Source organism: Lissotriton helveticus, chromosome 7, assembly GCF_964261635.1.
Source record: "Lissotriton helveticus chromosome 7, aLisHel1.1, whole genome shotgun sequence".
NCBI classification, from domain to species: Eukaryota; Metazoa; Chordata; class Amphibia; order Caudata; family Salamandridae; genus Lissotriton; species Lissotriton helveticus.
The window spans coordinates 153,798,891-153,816,611 of NC_136068.1; the positions used below are offsets into that span (position 1 = coordinate 153,798,891).

Genomic DNA, 17,721 nt, shown 5'->3' on the forward strand with positions numbered 1-17,721 from the left:
TAAATGATGATGATTTCTGATATTGACACGAAGAGTACAACAAGTCGTTACCTTAAATTGCTGCCTCGGGCTCTCCACTAATGACTCCTGGTCCTTCATGGTATCGGTCGTTGTGGAACTGTTGGCTGAGTAAGTTATTGTGTTGACTGTATTGAGGACTGATACTCTGCAGCTTGAACTGGGCTTTTCCACGGTTGATTGGTCCAGGCACGAATGTGGCGAGGAGCATAATGGATGGCTCTCTTTCTTCTGTTCTACTGTGCAGGACAGGTTTCTGGACAGGCAACACCATGTCATGTGCACCTCTGTGTTCAGAGACGGGAAATTGATGTTGGCTGTTGTAGAACCCTTGCCCGAGTAGATGCTTGTACCTTTTTTGGACAAGAAAGGCACACCACACTGCGGAATAGTGACCATGTGGGAAATAGATGCCCCGGTAGGATGGCAGGGCTCAAGAACATTGCCTGCCGGGATCTTGGCATGTCTACTTGAGTTGAGTGGAATTAGAGGATGGCCATGAATGCTGCCTTTGCACGGAGTATATGGATTACATGTACCCGCTGGCTCTTCCTGCTTGCCTCCAGGCGGTTTTCCTGAACACAAGTAAGATGGTGCCAAATTTAAGCAGCTTCCTGTAAGGAGACAGTGTGTTAGCTCATACTTCCTTTTGCAATCTGTTAGTAACAAACCTGTACCTTTGTAAACTGATCTCCATGGTAAAGTCTGATTGCTTTTCTGCACTGCTTGGTCGGTGTTTGTTTTGGAACATTTCACCACACATTTTGTTTCCCCGGATCCTCCATACTGTGAGTCTGTCACTTTGGTCTTGTCTGGGTAAGTGTTGTTTTTCCCATAACTGGTGTTTGCCATGCAGGTAATGATGCTCATGGCCAATGAGTTGCTTGGAAAGCCAGCTAGGAAAGTTCCCCTCTCAGCTATAGGACCGACAATCACCGACTGCTCGGTGTGTTTAGGTGGAAATACAGATGGCGGGGACAGCTTGATGGACCCGTTCATGGTGTTCAACGAGGACCCAGTGACTGAGTCTGAAAGAGCATGACTAACATTTCCCCTTTCTCTTCCTGGTGTACACAACAATTCTGCTGCAGGCAGTTTAAGTAGGTATTTTGGAGAAAATGCACTTTGTTTAAGAGCGGCTGACTGCACCACACTTTGCTGAGGACTGGGTGGTGTGCAAACAAGTGCTTCCAAGTTATGCTCTCTCCCAACAGTGCAGACTGAGTTCTTCAATTCAGAAGGTGTCCGAGGATTTTGATGCTTTTCCAAAATCGAGCTCTGTTCCACTGTGGCATCGGAATGCTGAGATAGGACATGCAATGTTGACGTCAACCTACCTGCTGCATCAAGAGAAGCCTTAGTGTTCTCTTGAAGTGGTGAATCACTGGCTTGGCTGTATGTCTTCGCGCAGGCCAAGCCATTGGCACACCGAATAATGCCATCTTTGTTTCCCTCTTCAGGGTAATGGGAACGTTCCAATGGGCTTGAAATAGCATACAAGCGTGCCTCTGCAATTGTGTCACTAGAATCTTCATGCGTTGCATTACTGGCACTAGAATGGGAGTGTAACTGATTTCTTTGTCCCAAATCCTCAACTTTGACCTTCTTCCTCTCCGATGGTAGCTTTCCACCTTCTTTAAAAGGCTCAACACTGCTTTTTCCACCATATTCACTTTCCTCTAGTCTACAAATGGTTTGTACACATTGGCTAAAAGCTTTGTGGCTGGTGTCTCTGTTACTGGGTGTTCTGCTTGCATGGTCTAGTCCTGGGGTAAACGGTGCATCCAAACCTGCCAGGCTGGTGTGCTGCACATTAGGGTGTGGTTGAGTTATATTTACTGGCGTTGTCAAGTTTGTTGTTGATTGACTTGTTACCGGCTGAGGTGTCTTTGGTCTGCCAATGTTTGTGGTGGGAGCACCTACACTCAAGCTTTCACTGAAGCCTGGTGAGGCTCTGAAACTTTGCCCTTGGATTGAGACTGTTTTGTTCCATCCTCCCTTGTGAGCAGGATCTTGAGGTGGAGAGATCACCGAAAGGTTCCTAAAGCTGCCATGGCCAGTCCACTGCGAAGTCTCCCTCCCGTTTCGAGTACAAAGGTATTGTTGGCCAGGCTTCTGTGAACTTACCAAAGAGGATGTGGCAGGGACTTTGGGATCAGCCTGTGAACTAAATCCCCCATGACTGCTCTCCACTTGCAATTGTGAAACAAGACTTGTTAGGTCATTTAGGTGACTTTCTTTATTATCTCTTGTCTTTTTAGCTTTTTCGTGGTTATTTTTCTGATACAGTTTTTTGAATGTTTCATCTCCATACATTTGCCACTTTTCCTGCGAAAACATCTTCAGTTTCTTCCGACTGTTTTTTTTGCTGATTGTAGGGCATTGGGTGGTGGATCCCAGCTTACCAGTCCTGCCTTCTTTGCTGTCCTCAGCTGCGGAGTAGTCAGTAGCTTGACTTGATGGCAAATGATCCACTGCGCTTTGCCTGACGAGTGCCCGAGGGTGACTATTGCGGCAATGCAATAGGCTGGTAGCTAGCTGACCGCCATGCAGCAAACTTGAGAAGCTTGGATCCAAGGGTTGGTTTTGCAGGAAATGGAACTTGGAGTTACCCATTTGCTCTCGTAAGTTTCTTTTACTTTCCACAAATGGCAGCGAGTTACTCCGTGTCACTGGCACACAGTCAATTGTCGTGGAGAACTGGGTAGGAACTGAATGGAAAAAGAGTGGCTTGCTTTTTTCTAAGGGGGTATAGGTAGACTTGGCAGAGCAGAGTGAGTAGTTGTTTTTCCTGTTGCCGCCAAGAGACTTGATGTCAAAGTGAAAAGAATCCTTGTATGTGTAGGGCATTGGAAGGTCAATGCTGCCTTGTTTGGACAATGCTGTTTTACGAGGCCTCACATTGTCAAGTTGTGTGTCGTCCACTACAGCTTTGTTCCGAGAGATCAGTTTTGAGATGTGCTCTTCCAGCTGCTTCTTCTCCAGTGGGAAGCTGGATGTTTTCTCGGTGTGTTGCATCTGCAGTAGGTTGAGGCCTGTGTCCTCAGGACCACTGTCATTTTGCTCCTGCTCCTCAGCCTCACTGCTCTGCTCGCAAAGACTGTGCAGTGGGCTGGATGGCCAGGTCTGCTGGTCCATGCTGTCTGAGTGAGAGAGATAGCCGGAGTCTGTGCTCTCACATTTCTTGAGTTTGCGCTCTGAAGCTGGACATTCCAATGCCTTCTCAGAATATGTTACTTGTTGCCTTTGCGGCTGAACCTGTCTAGTAATGGTGGAGAATCTTTGTTCCTGCAGCTTTTTTTTAACATAAGGATTTGGATTAACAGCGGCTGTGGACTGCATGATCTGTGGGTCTACTGAAGACTCTCTGGAGTTGACGTCGTCCAAACAGATAGTCCTGCCCTTGATCTTTGTGTTTGAAGGCATAACTTGCATGCACTCTAGTACCAGTGATGTATCTGATGTGGATATTGTATTGTCCATATTATTTTCCATCTCTGGACATATGTTATCAACGTGCATGTCTTTGCTTTCATCAAGACGACCAACATTTTCATAGAGCTGGCTGAGTCTTTCATTAAGATAGCTCCCTTTTTCACTAAGATGTCTGACTGCTTCAGGAACATGCCCACTGATCTGTGTAAAATGTTGCTCTCCCCCGACTTCCAACACCTTCTCGCTCTCTTCGAGGATGTTGCTGTCTGACTCTGAAGATAGCCTGGCATTGTTGACGTGTGTCTGAGTTCTCCTGTGTTTGTACAGATTGCTCTGTGTTTTGAATGCAATTCCACAGGTGGTGCACGGAAAGGGCCTCTCTCCCGTATGGGAGCGGATGTGTTTCTCAAGCACACTCGGTTTGAAGCAATCCCGGCCACAGTGCTTACAAATGTACTTTCCAGCATTTTTGGATTTCCCAGGGCTCCCAACACTAGAACCTGAACACCCAGGTGACAAAATCGGCAAAGCGCCTACAATGTTCAAGGTCAAGGTCTGTCCTTGTTGTTTCTGGATTAGCGCAGGAGCCAAATCAATTTTCTCTGAATGCACGATAGGATTTAGAATCATAGGCGTGCAACAACTGTCCACACTGAAATCTTTGCCTCCTGTCGCGTGCTGCTCTGGTGACTTGAATAGGTGGTAGAGAGGCACAGGTACAGCATTCAGGTACAATTTCTGAGACTCAAACCCAGAAGCTTGGGAAGGATGTGATAAAGTCTGGGTGGTGGGACTTCGTAGGCAGGCGAGAACATCTGACTGATGGGAGACTTGTTGGGTTACGTAAGCATAGCTTGGTGGCTCCATCTCAAAGTCTGATCATCTTCATGCACTTGCTCAGGTATCTGCAGGAAATAAGAGGAACAGGTCATTCAAGAAAGCATTCCGTTTATTCATACACACACAAAACCACACACACACAGAAATACTGAAGCATCAAAATTGCCTAATGTTTGACTCATTAGCTTGACAAGTCGCCACCAATGACGGACAGCAGTGTCCAAAAGAGCATTAAAGAGATTGTTGTGGCACCAATAGTTTGTTTACTGCATCATGAATTCTTTGAAGTGGTTTGATTCTATTTACATTACCACTGCTGTACCTGACCTGTATGTAATTAAGGAATTCAGAATGCACCTGCTGAATTTCGGAGCTGTAGAGAATTTATTGTGATACTTTGTTGCCCAAATATTGTGATACTTAGTAGCCTGATATATTTTTTTTACCATACGCTGTAATGCAGGATACTTTAGTTTTGCTCAAGGGTCAGGCAACCAGATTTATCTGCAATAGCCATAGCTAAGTGGTATATTTTGGGAACAGCCTGAAAATATACAAATAACTATACACTCATAAAAGCTGTTTAGATACAAAGGCAACAAGATTAAACAGCAGAAAATGCCATCAAAGCCCTAAGCCGTCCCTTTAGCTCATCCATTTATGTCAACAAGACCATACAGTTCCATTTGGTCCATGCACATTTTATGAACTTACATTATCTGTTGCATTTAACGAATGAATTATAACATTTATACGGTGCACACTACCTCAGACAGTCTGTGACCTTATACTATGGTGGCTTCCAGTAATTGTGAAGTTGCTCCTCATACATTGTGAAACTATATATCTTACATTACTTGTGATCTTCCCACTCCTCAGCCCCATGAAGTGACCTAAAGTTGTACTCTTCTGATAAAAACTATTCACTTGTTGTAGCTTGCTTATTTCCATCAAGAAGTGTGTTTTTTAAGATAGCCCCCAGCCAGTGGAGCGGAATACAACTGGCCTTTCTTTACCTGCATATTTTTACAAATGTATGCAACATGGTACCCAAGGGTAGTGGAAAATATGTGGTGATAATTACCTCACCCAAACAGCTTTAGTCTGGGTGGGGCATTTAGTGCATTTAGTAAATACCTCTTATGCCACGTTTAGTCAGTGTGGTGCATAACATGTGAAATAAGTGCTTTTTGCACCAATGTGTCCTTGTTTATAGTTTTCCACAGATACATTTCACAAGTCTTTTGCTGGTGAAATATGTTAGTGAATAATGCACAGCAGTACAATGTTTAGTGCTTTACTCAGATTTCTGATCCCTGTGCAAACTCACATGTGAACAGTGAACAGGGACCCTCATTTATTCCACAAATCAAAATTAGGGCCTAATAATTATACCTCTTCATTTCAACTGACTAGATAGATCAGTGAGATGAGCATCTGTTTTGGGACTCTGTTTGTAACCTGCAGATTGCACTTCTGAATCCCAGCCAGCTAAACTCAGGGTTTCATGCTTCCTTGGTTTTTTTAAGTGCTTTCATTGAGCTGAATAATTACACCTTTTATTGAAACGCAGAGAAGTAATTACGTTTGTTTGTGCACTATTTACATGTTTCACATTATTATTATGTGTTTGTAACTATGCTGTTCTTTTGTACACATATATTTTAGAGTCTTCTCTTGGAATTGTTCATATAAAGCATGTTTAGATAAAATTGTGTCACTTAAATAAAATGTTTGAGAAATACTTCGACACCTAAGGATGATGTTGTGTTTCTATCAGCATGACCAATAAACTGCCTGTCTTTTTGTGGTGAATGACACGAATATCGATTAAAAAATATTGTGTGAAATGAATATCATGTCAAATTATCACTACATAAATATCAGGGAACAGAATATTGAAGTTAAGAATATCGTTTTTCTGTATAGTACATTGTTTTTCAGAATATTGTTGAATTTAATATAGTTTACTTTAATATAATTGTAATAAATGTCATTTTGAAATCATTTAAAATACACTTATAAGTTTAACTGTATGTGTTAGTATTATTTGTGTAATTGTTACCAGTGTTTTCCTATAGTTTGTCATTTAATGTATACATTTTGTTTTATTTAATTAGCAATTTATATGCAGTAGTTGGTTATTGGCTTTGTTCTGTGAGGGAGGCAACTTAATTCGATTATAATTTATTGCTTTTAATGTACATTTAATTTTTTATGTAAATTAAGTATTTAATTAGTGATTAGTTATGCAAGTTACTAATTCATTGTTGTTTAATTTATTTAAGTTTCATTTGTGAATTTAATTTCAATTCTTTTTTAACCATATTTTATTGGCCTTTAAACAATATCGACATACATGTTCATTCAGAGGCTCGTATCTAGCACTCAGGGTACATGACATGCCATTTACATTCTCTGGCACATTACCTCCAAATTTGTCTTTGAAACAAAACTACACCCCGCTCCCCCCTTAAGTTGAGTTTAGGTAAACCGGTGAGTGTGTGTACGTGCTACCGGGTTCTCGTGCGTCAGTCTCCCAGATTCCGTGCATTACAGTGCTATATCTTCTGATGCTGTTAGGTTGAATGTCCCTCTTGTCTATCCTCTCATTCTGACTCTGCCCTGTTGTCCTGCTCATTCGTCACCAACTCACACGCTAGGCTTTCCCAGGCTCTAGCCCTCTCCATTTTGCCTATTCCCCGGCTGGCCTCTCTGAGTAACAATCTGCCTTCTGCTCCTGCCTACCTCTCAAGCTCTTTTTTCCATGTCGTAATCCGTGGCCCTCCCGGCGCTTTCCAATTCCTGGCTATCACCCTCTTGGCCAGGACATAGGCCAGGTCCTGAAACTTTCCTGTCACTTTATTTTTGGCGTATGGGGGAACCACACTAAAAGGAAGTGCTTTGGGGCCTGTGGAAGCTCTTTGTCAATAAGGGCACCTACCATCTGCCGAATCTCCCCCCAAAAGACCTGCAATATGGGGCAATTCCAAAACATATGGAGTATGTGCGCCTCTCTTTCGAATGTAATTTCTATTTTATTTTTTAATTGTTTAATTAGTAATTTTTATTGCAGTAGGGGATTGTTGGGTGTGTAGGAGAATAGAGTGGAGAGTTATTTGAATTAGAAATGTTTTTACATTTATGATTCACGTTATATAAATATGTAATCCCTAATTAAATATGTATTAATTTAATTGATTATTATTTAAATGAACTTTTTTATTTGATTTTGTATTAATTGAGTGATAAGTCTATATATTAATAATCTTTGCAAAAGGTATTTATAGGTATCATATTACCTTTCAAGCAGTATTTTAATGTTATTATTGTTTTATTTATTTTAGTTGGGAGGAAAGTGAATGAATTATAATTTATTCAAGTTTAGTAAATTTATTTTATAACTTATTCTGTATAAATACATATATATATATATATATATATATATATATATATATATATATATATATAGAGAGAGAGAGAGAGAGAGATGTTTTAATAATTGTTATGTTGCAGATATTTAACAGTTTCATACAAAAAGAGTTGGAATGGAATATGTAACCTCTATGAAGTCCAACACTTTCCCTATTGGTGCTAAGATTGCAAAGGGAGTGCCTGCATTGGGGTGAAAATAGTAAATCTAATCTGACCTTCCCTACTGTTGCTTAAGTTAGAATGGAAAGAATAAATTCAACTCTCCAAAGTGCAACACATTTCTTACCATTTCTTAGATAGGAGTTTGAATGGTAAATGTATACCCCCCCCCCCCAAAATCCAATACTTGCCTAGCTGTTGTTTAGATGTTTTTTGGAAATATTTGTATTGAAACTTCATAAAAAAGGCAATATAGCACAAGGCTGTTTTAGGGCCTTGCACAATCAGATCAATCAATGAGTCATATGTGAAGCAATTCATCACAGGCACTGAATAACTTGGAACAATTCAAATACAATCCCATCAGACCTATAGTCAGCTTTCTGCAAATCCCTCCACAAGGGTTATTCCACCATCCCTCGAAATGCTCTCCACAGGGACCAGATTTTTTTCTCATTTGCGAGGGCAACCTCTACCAACATATATCCTTTTTTTCCACTAACATGCACCAGTCCATGTTTTTCTTCCAATCGTTCACCTCTGGTGTGAGCAATATTCCATTGCCCACTCCTAGCCCCAAGGATAACCAGAGCTTACTATATCTGGGTGGGAGATCATCCCCCCTAATATGCAGGATACAACATTTGGCCATGCCAGGGACCTCTGCTTCCATCACATCCCTCATAATTCCCTGAAGCATCAATCAGTAGGGTTGTATCTTTGGACAGGACCACAGCGTATGAAAGAATGTACCCTGCTCCCCACTTCCCTGGAGGCAAAGATTCGTGGGGCATCTGCCCATGGCATGTAGGGTCGTGCAGGAATAGTAGGAAAGGTGCAGGATACACAGTTGGATTACATGAAATCCCATTATAATGGCTATCTCCCTGAAGTCACCCGTGGCCTCCTCCCACTCGCCATCCTTAAAGTCCTCCACCTCGACTTCCCATTTAGTCTTTTGTTTATTCAGTATGTCTGGGGAGCTGTGAATTAATTTCTTGTATAAAAGTGAGATGGTCCATTTAGGCTGCGGTTCTGTCAGGATGCGGTCCCCTAAGGGCAAAAAGTCTACGATCAGGGTGTGTTTGGGGACGTGTCAAAGTTGGATTCTTTATATATCTCTGTGGGCGCCAGATCGTATTGCGCTTGCATTTAAGTCTGTGTGAGCATGGAGTCTCCTATCCACACATCTCGTAGTGTGAATATACCAATGAGGTTCCATTTTGTAAATCTTGTAACTTCCCCATCGCTCTTAGGAGGTCACTGGAACATAGAGGGGGGAGTAATTTCCGTTGGTTTTCCCCTTCATCCGAAAAAGGTGGTTGCTTCCCTCCAGGTTCTCGCCACTGTTTTTGTGTGTGGCAGCAGTAGGCTTGAGGTGGTGGACCTGTAGAGCACCCCTGATATCCCTCTTGTCCCCAAGTCAGTCTCACCAGCCTCAATTCTGTGTCATCCCACGCGGCGAATGCCCAGTCGTTAACCACCACTAACTTAGTAGCCCAGTGGTATTTTCTAATGTTAGGGAGGCTGAGCCTCCATCATAAACTCCACCCATGAACTTTTGTAGAGCTATGCTGGGTGGGGCGGGGCGGTGTAACAGAGTAATAAGTGGAACAAAGCCTCCGACCTGTTGAAGAAGTCCTCTGATACTTTGTAACATCCCAGCAGAGAGAGCGGCAACTTCCTACAATGCTGCACATCTGCAGCAAAGCGGTCTAGTATAGGTACCAGGTTTTTCTAGTAGAAGAGTTGTGGATCAGCCGTGAGTTAGATTCCCAAGTATTTAAATCCCTCATTGGACATGGGCAATGGGATGTCCTGCACAGGGTGGGTGTGTGCCCTGTGATCAGGTGCATGAGGGACTTATCCCAGTTAATAGTGTATCCCAAGTATTTCGAGATGTTTTGGAGAATCTGGATCAGTCTGCATATCGTCAGGGGGGATCTGTGACATAAAATAAGATATCGTCAGCGTATAAGGAAATACGCTCTTCCCAGGCCTCTCCCCAGTGGGTACCTTGCACAAGGGTGGTCTTGCATGACCCAGGTCACCAGGGCCTCCAGGGATAGGGCGAATATCAATGGAGATATCGGGCTGCCTTTTCTTGTCCCCTGTGTAAAACAAATCTGGGCAACAATGCCCCATTCACCCTGACTTGGGTCATGGGGTCTCGATACAGGAGACGTATCCAGGCTATGAACTTGGGCCCAAATCCCAGCCTCTCTCACACACCAAACATGTAGTGCCACCCAAGTGTGTCAAATGCCATTGAGATGTCCATTGATAACACCATGGTGGAAATTCTCTCATCCCTTGACCCAGCCAGTACCCCAAAGACAGACGTCCCAGATTTTCCCAGACAGTCCTGGTTTTTAGAAGACTGTCCTGGTGTCCCGACACTTTAATTAATTTTAAATACATGTCCCAGTTTTTGGTACAAGTGTCATCTCATCCTGCAGAACAGAACTGAAACGTGTATTTGTAAAGAGCATGTTAACCCAGAGGTCGCTTGGCGCTGAATAACAGATGTTCATTGTTAACCAACTCAATGGTACTCATTTTATCGACCTCAGATGGATGAAAGGCTGAGTGGACCCACCAGGATTTGAACCTGTGACCATGAGGTCGAACACAGGCCCCTGCAATGGACGCATTTGTCCACTGAGCCACCAGAGCAAACATATGCTTAGTGACGCGTGAAGTAACTCACGTAATTTACCTTTTTGTTTCAGGCAGCACAGGAGGAGGTCAGCTGCATACGCCAAGCCGAGAGGATGCAAAGTGGGGAGGAGAGCCGGGGGCTCAAGGGGAAGGTCCTGCCATGACTAATGTTTTGTAAACGTATCCTTGTAAAGGTGTGCCTATTCATATATAAGCATATCTTTACAAGACTACATTTACTTCTTGTCCTCCTCCTGCTCTGTCTGAAAGAAACAGGAGAAATTACTCTAACTTCAGGACGTCACAGAAAGAAAATCGGGACAGGCCAGATATACCGTAATCATTGGCAGCTTTTAGTCCTACTTTTATACCCGGCGTGTCCCGGTTTTTGCTTCTCAAAATTTGGTCACCCTACCCAAAGAGTCTTCTGAGGTTGAATCTCAACCCCCTGTTTGGCATAAAGCCAGATTGATCCACATGTATAAGGGAAGTGATCACCTAATGGAGTCGATAGGCTAATAGTTTGACAAAATGTTTAATTTCCACACTGAGAAGGGATATGGGCTGGCAAAAGCTATAACACCTGTCCAGAGGCATCCCTGCCTTGTGGATCACCACTATTGTGGCTTACCTCTGATCTTCTGGGAGTTTACTCCAGGACTTGACTTCCAACGGCATGTTTAATAAATGGGGCTCTAGCTTGTTGGCTTGTCACTTATAGAGCTCAACGGAGAGGCCATTGGGTCCTATGGCATTGCCAGTGTTGAGGAAACGTAAGGCTTGGCCTAGTTCCCTAGGATGTATGTCAAGGAACTGCCTATGTTCCGTCGTGAGTTCAGGGATCTTATTGTCATCTAGGAAGGCCTCGATGTCAGATGATGCACAGTTGTATTGGCGGAGTAGAGGTTCTCTTAATAGTCTGCAAACCCCTCTGCTATATCCTCTGGGTCCGACCTCGTCTCCCCCCTCATCAGTGGTAAAGCGCAGGACCAAGCTACTGGGCCGGTCTTGTTTTTCTAACCAAACCAGAAGCCTACCCGCCTTATTGCCCACATCATAGATCCGTCCCTGGGTCAGTATGTGGCATGCTCTTGCATTGTCGTCTGCCAGATCCCTGTATTCTATCTGTTTTAGCCTATGGGGTGGATATAACCCTCATCCTCCCACTCATGTGTTTGTGTTTCTAGGGATGTAATCTCTGCCTCTAGGGTGTCCAGCTTTGCTTTTTTACTCCGAGCAATCAGGGTGTAAGCCTGGCATCTGATCACTGTTTTGTACGTCTCCCAGAGTGTAAATTGTTTCAAAATATGAAGAAGTTTTCCCTTCAAGCTTATGCATCAATGTTCTATTTGTGAGGTGGCAGGCACTGACGGCCTTGGGTCCACTTGGTGTTTTTGAGTTTCCCCAAATTTCCAACCACACGGGCGAGTGGTCTGATATGCCCCTGGCTAAATGGCAAATATCGGCGACCCTGGTGATGTTGGTGGTTTGTCTAAATATGTAGCCTAGCCTGGAGAAGCTGTAGTGTGTTCCGGATAAGAACGTGTATTGGCGCTCCTCTGGGTGAAGGAGGTGCCAGGTGTCTGCTAGTCCCAACGCTGTAATAAAGGATGCCAGAGTCGGGTCCCAGTGGCTAGATTGTGCCTGTCCATGTCCTTGTGATTACCGCATTAAAATCTCCGCCCATGAGTAGAAGGCCATCCGGCAATTGGAGTAATAGGCTACTCAACCCCGGAAGTGTGTGTTGTTGGTGTCTTGATGGGATGTATACCGAACATAGATTGATGGGGAGACCCTCCCATGCACTTAACTGGGCCACATATTTCCCCTGGGGGGTCGGTCCAGGTTTTGTGTGAGGTATAGGGGACAGTGTTTTTGAGTAGAATTTCCACCCCTCTAGAGTCATTGGAGTAGCCAGCATGCACAGTCATTGTGTACCCACACCTCGACATGGCTCTGCAGGAGTTACCCAAGAGGTGAGTGTCCTGTAGCAGTCCAAAGACAGGATTGTGCCGCTTGAGGTACTGCAGTAATATCCCCCGTTTTAGCCTGTCCCCAATTCGTTACATTCCAAGACAGGAACTTCAGACATGTACGAGGGCTATATGTAGTGGTGATCTCTTGCATGTTGGTCCCTGGAATGTGCCCCATGTGAAGGGTCTGCTGTAGCGTGTGGTGTGCCTAAGATTGGAATTGTCACTGCCCTGTAATATTAAACTGAACATCTTGCTCCCCACGAATGCCCCGCTCCCTGCCACCCTATATGGTGAGCTCAAAACTACCCACCATCCCTCAACTTGCAGGGCGCCTGTCGCCCATCCAAACATATTATCAAACCTTAGAACTGGGGTGAGTCTTGCCAATCAATTCATGAGAGCCTATAACTCACCCATGTCCGATTTTGTACCTAGTCACCCCTAATCGGGGCGCATTAGTGCGTTTTGACATAAGTTGGTTGGTCTTTAACCTCTTCCCTTCTCAGATAGTGGAGTTCAGTGCATACCATCGGGCCTGTAGTGGGGAGGGGGATTAAGTTTCATTAGCATTCAGAGCATGTCCGACTTGTTTGCACAGTTTGCTCAGGGTTCCACCACTGGACAATGTAGGTCTGTCTCCATTGGCATCACTGCTCGTATCCCCCAGGCTCGGTGGGGGGCACTTCTCCACCTGCCACTGGGGGCTGAGCATCATCCCTCTAGCCACTCCCAAGCCACCTCAGGGGAGTCAAAGTGCCATGTTTTTTCCTTTGGCGATCTTGGGGAGTTTAGCTGGAAAGAGCATCATGTATTTGAGCTCCTTTTCGTAGAGGGCCTTTTTTACTTCGGTGAAACTACACCCCTACTGCTGGACCTTCAGGGTGAACTGCCGACCTGAGGGAAGTGTTGTGTCTTTGTTATGTCACCGTCTGCGAATTGGGGGGGTGGAGCACCACTTACCGCTGCCTGCCAGCAGGAGGTGAAGGGGAACGTTAGGTTGTGCCCCCCTCCCCCAAGGATTATGCCCCAATCCTGCGGCCTTTCGGCGTGTACGTCTCCGCCGACCCACTGAGCAGAGTAGGAATCCAAGCTATGAACTCCCAGAGGGACTACACTCTTGGAGATGAGGTGGGTGCACCTTGTTTCAATGTCCGTCCGTGGTGCTAAGCCCTGGCCCGTCCAGGTTGCTGCAAACGTCTACGATTTCCTCATTGTGGGCTCTGTGTGCCCCACCACTACTCCCCAGCAGTGGACGCCCCCTGGGTTCCTCTCAGTCCCCTAGGTGCCCCACTAGAAGGCCCACCATACTTTCACCCTCAGCAGGAAGTGGTGGGGAGGCCCCCACACTCCCCCCCAGGCATCAAGTAGAGGTTCTGTGTGGCTCCTCTCTTCTATTGCCCCTCAAGCCACCCCAGTCTTCTGGCCCTGCACGGTCCCTGGACCGCAACGCTTCTCTGAGCAGGCGGGCATTGGGCAGAGTGCTCCCCTGGGGGACCCACAGTGCCCCTTGAACACTTCTCATTGTCCCTCTGTGTCCTCCACCCTGCAGCATCTTCGGGCCCAGGTCCCCTGTCCCTAACAGTTGCGTTTGTCACACAATTTTCACTGCTCACCTCTTTGTGCCACTAGCTTCAAGGGCCTTGATGCCCACCTCTGACGGCCTTCAATATCCCTCGGAAACCGAGCGGGGGCAGACAGTGTCGGCCGCCCCAAGCAGACATCTCCTCTGTACGCCTCACAAAATAGCGGTCCACAGCGGTCTCAGTCACCAGGGGTAGGGTGGGCCAAGCCATCTGCGACTCCTACACAGGGCAATGAAATCCAAGGGCCCCTGGGGACCACTGCAATCTGCCTCCGATCGTTATAAGTATCTACGTGGTGAAGATGGGGAGGATGGTGGCCGGGGCAGTCTCTGCGGCTTCGGGCCCCTCCCCAGGCCCTCTCAAAGGCCGGGCCTGCAGTCACTCGCTGATCAAAAGATGCCCACTGCCACTTCTCTTGGCTACCAGCCTCACGGAGATCTGCCCACCGGGCCTCCCGCCGTCAGGGAGGTGATGTAGCACACTTCTGTCCACTCAGGGCCCACTTGATCTCGCCGCTGTCAGCCCTACGGTCTGCCAAGCAGAGTTCCACGCCCCCTGTCGCTTGTCTATGGGGAGTGCGCCACGGCTCGGCACGTTGCCGCCACTGCCTCAATCACTGCAGGCTGACAATTTTGGTGCCCCACGATTATGTGCTGCCAGGGTGGGTTGTGGAGGGGGCATCAACAGATAGTCCGCTCATCTCCTTGTTCTTGGAGGAGCATTGTGAGTGGGGGAGAGGGAGGATAGTGGACAGATGGTTGTTTGCAGTGGCACAGACTTGGGAGCCTCGCTAGAGTGTGACCACCATGTTGAGCTGCTGGCCACAACACACCCCTGTTATTTAGATTGGAGTGGGAGTAGTATACCAAACTCCTCCAAACTCTAACACCACCCCTTCTGTTTCTTAAATTGGAGTAGGAATATTAAATCAAATCCTTCCAAAGTCCAACACTTTCCCTACTGTTGTTTAGATTGGAGTGGGAATAGTAAATCTAACACTTCCAAATTCCAAAACTTCCCATGCTGTTGCTATATTTGAGTGAGAATAATAAATCTATCCCTTGGAGACCCAACACCTTCCCTTCTTTTCCTTAAAATGGAGTGAGTATAACCTCTCCGAAGTCCACTATTTTCCCTGGTTTTGGTTACGTTGGACAAAAAATAAGCTGAGCACCGAAGTAAAAGTGGTTCCAATTAGTGGATTAGATGGCTAAAAACTGGACCATATTTTCAGGTTGGGACAGTTTTGAACTGGTAAAGGCATCCTGTATTTGTGTGTTGCAAGTTATGGAAGACTGCATGGATTTGAGCATGCTGCAGGCAGTGGTCATTTTAATGTAAGGGAAATCAAAAGTAAAAAACACCCAGCAGACCGTAAAACGTGCGCACAACTTGACCTTTCCGACCAGCCTGTACGGCCCTGCCTGACAGCCCTACAGGTCAGTCTGGCCCTGAGGTTGGAATGGGAATAGTTAGTGTAATCTGTGCAAGGTGAAACTGTTTTCCTATTGTTTTTTTTAATTGGAGTTATATTACAGTTGTTTATTTTTGATTGCTGTTATTTTAAAATAGTTTTAATGTTTGGATTTTTTCTAAAACAAAATTGCCTTTTATTTAAAAAATAATGTCTTAGTATTCATTGCATTTATTTAATTAATTATCATATATGTTTTTGTTAATATTTGTTTGCATTTTTACTTGTTTTGTTTCTGTTAATATTATTACTGTTTTGTAACTGTTTAAATATCGTTGTTATAGTTTTTTAAAGATATATTTTATTTATATACTTAGTTTAAAGTATTAATTACATCTATTTTTATATGTTAATGTAAATTATAGAATATTTATACTATATTACAAGTATTTGCAGGATATACATGCATATATACGTTAAATGTAAATATATATACATATATATATGTTTGTTCAGTTTGATGTTATTAGCATTTCAAATGTAATGTATTTAATAAAAGTGTTATTGTTTTTATAATTTCGAAAAGCATATTTATATATCTAGATATATATAAAGATACATATATACATGTTTATTATAGTTTATTAAAACTATTATTTCACATTATATCTGTATTTAATATTCTAAGTTAATTATTTTGCATTTGACATTTATTACAAAATAATACTCTTAGTTATTTGCCAATATTCTGTTCCACCATATTTTTGACACCATATTTTTCTAACTTAAATATAAAGTAAGTAAACTCAATATTTTTGTAGACAATATTTCTGTAATCTGAAATTGTTGTTTTCGATATTCTGATATACAGTCCTTTCTGTCTGACCATTTATTTTCCTCAGTCCTGACCAAAGACATCTCATATGGGGCCTGATTGTGGGTGGGTGTTATTCTTTCAATCCCTCTAGTGGGTGCCACAGCGATTGTTCCTGTTGTATTTGCTTCTTCCTTGTTAGGGGTCTCGCACCACCATGAATATGATTCTACAAATAAAGTTGCTGTGTCACCTGGAGTGTTAGTCTGACCGGTACAGAAGTTGAGATCAGAGGCTGAGCTGAGCAGTGCCATGCTCCTGTAGGGGTATCCTGCAGATCTGTGTGTATATGTAGATATGTATACCTGTAGCTAAACCTGAAGTTTATTGGACCTATCATGATGTGTGAATGAAGAAGCTTTCTTTTTATCCAGTGGAGTCCAGAGGGAAGGGACAACAGTGCCTTCTTGAGGGATAGTGAGTGTGTTCTTGCAGAATGCATGGACTAAGACCTGGTATGAGTGAGAACATCTACAGGAGCCTGTTTGATCATGTCAATGAATGAAAGAGTTTTTTGTATGGCGCGACGTTCACTCCAAGGAGCATCTTGGCGCTTAGCGGAAAAGGACATCTAGGAGATTTTCACAGAGGAGAGGATGACTGAGTGAAACGTTAAAATAAGAGATAGCGTCAGGTGGTCTGGGGTAGCAAAAACCCATGTTTTGAAGAGCTTCCTGAAAGTAGGTTCCGTTTGTGTGTGCCTCAGTTGAGTGGGCAGACCGTTCCAGGCTTTTGTCCCTAGTACTGCCATAGTCTTTCCACCTCTAGTTTTCAATTTGAAATCGGGTTCTGTTAACAAGCTCTCTGAAGTAGACCGCAGAGTACGTTTGGTGGTGTATGGCTTGATTCTGGATCTTAGATATTCTGGTCCAGTTTCGCTTTTGACTTTGTATGTGATGGCAAGGATTTTAAAAAGAATCCTCTTATGGACCGGTAGCCAGTGAAGCACTTTAAGTGCTGCTGCTGAGGAGGAGTCTCTAGGCAGTTTGAGTACTAGTCTCGCCGCAGCATTCTGTACCACCTGCAATCTTTACACAACCGTCTTTTTCGTTCCTGCATAAAGACTGTTGCAGTCGTCCAAGTGAGATAAAATGAGTGCTGCTGCAACCATCTTTCTAGCAGGCACCGGGAGTAGGTCGAAGAATTTTCGGAGAGTTTTTATAGTTTGGAAACACATGTCTGCGATAGCAAGTGCTTGCGTGTGGAAAGATAGTGTGGGGTCGAACTTTATTCCTAAATTTCTAACAGGATCTACTGTTGCGTGTGGAGCATCTGAATTTCAGGGCCACCACTGATTGGGCCTAAATACATTGGACTTTCCAAACA

At 44.3% G+C, this 17,721-nt stretch overlaps 1 protein-coding gene across 1 annotated transcript in view; it reads right to left on the bottom strand.

Moving 5' to 3' along the window:
- The window catches only part of ZNF831 (zinc finger protein 831), a 485,428-nt gene that overhangs the window by 446,016 nt on the left and 21,691 nt on the right, over positions 1 to 17,721 (bottom strand). Inside the window, exon 2 of the mRNA XM_078651829.1 lies at positions 52 to 4,358. Coding sequence (XP_078507955.1) covers positions 52 to 4,320 — 4,269 coding nt within the window. The 5' untranslated portion in view covers positions 4,321 to 4,358. The remainder of the gene's footprint in view (positions 1 to 51; positions 4,359 to 17,721) is intronic.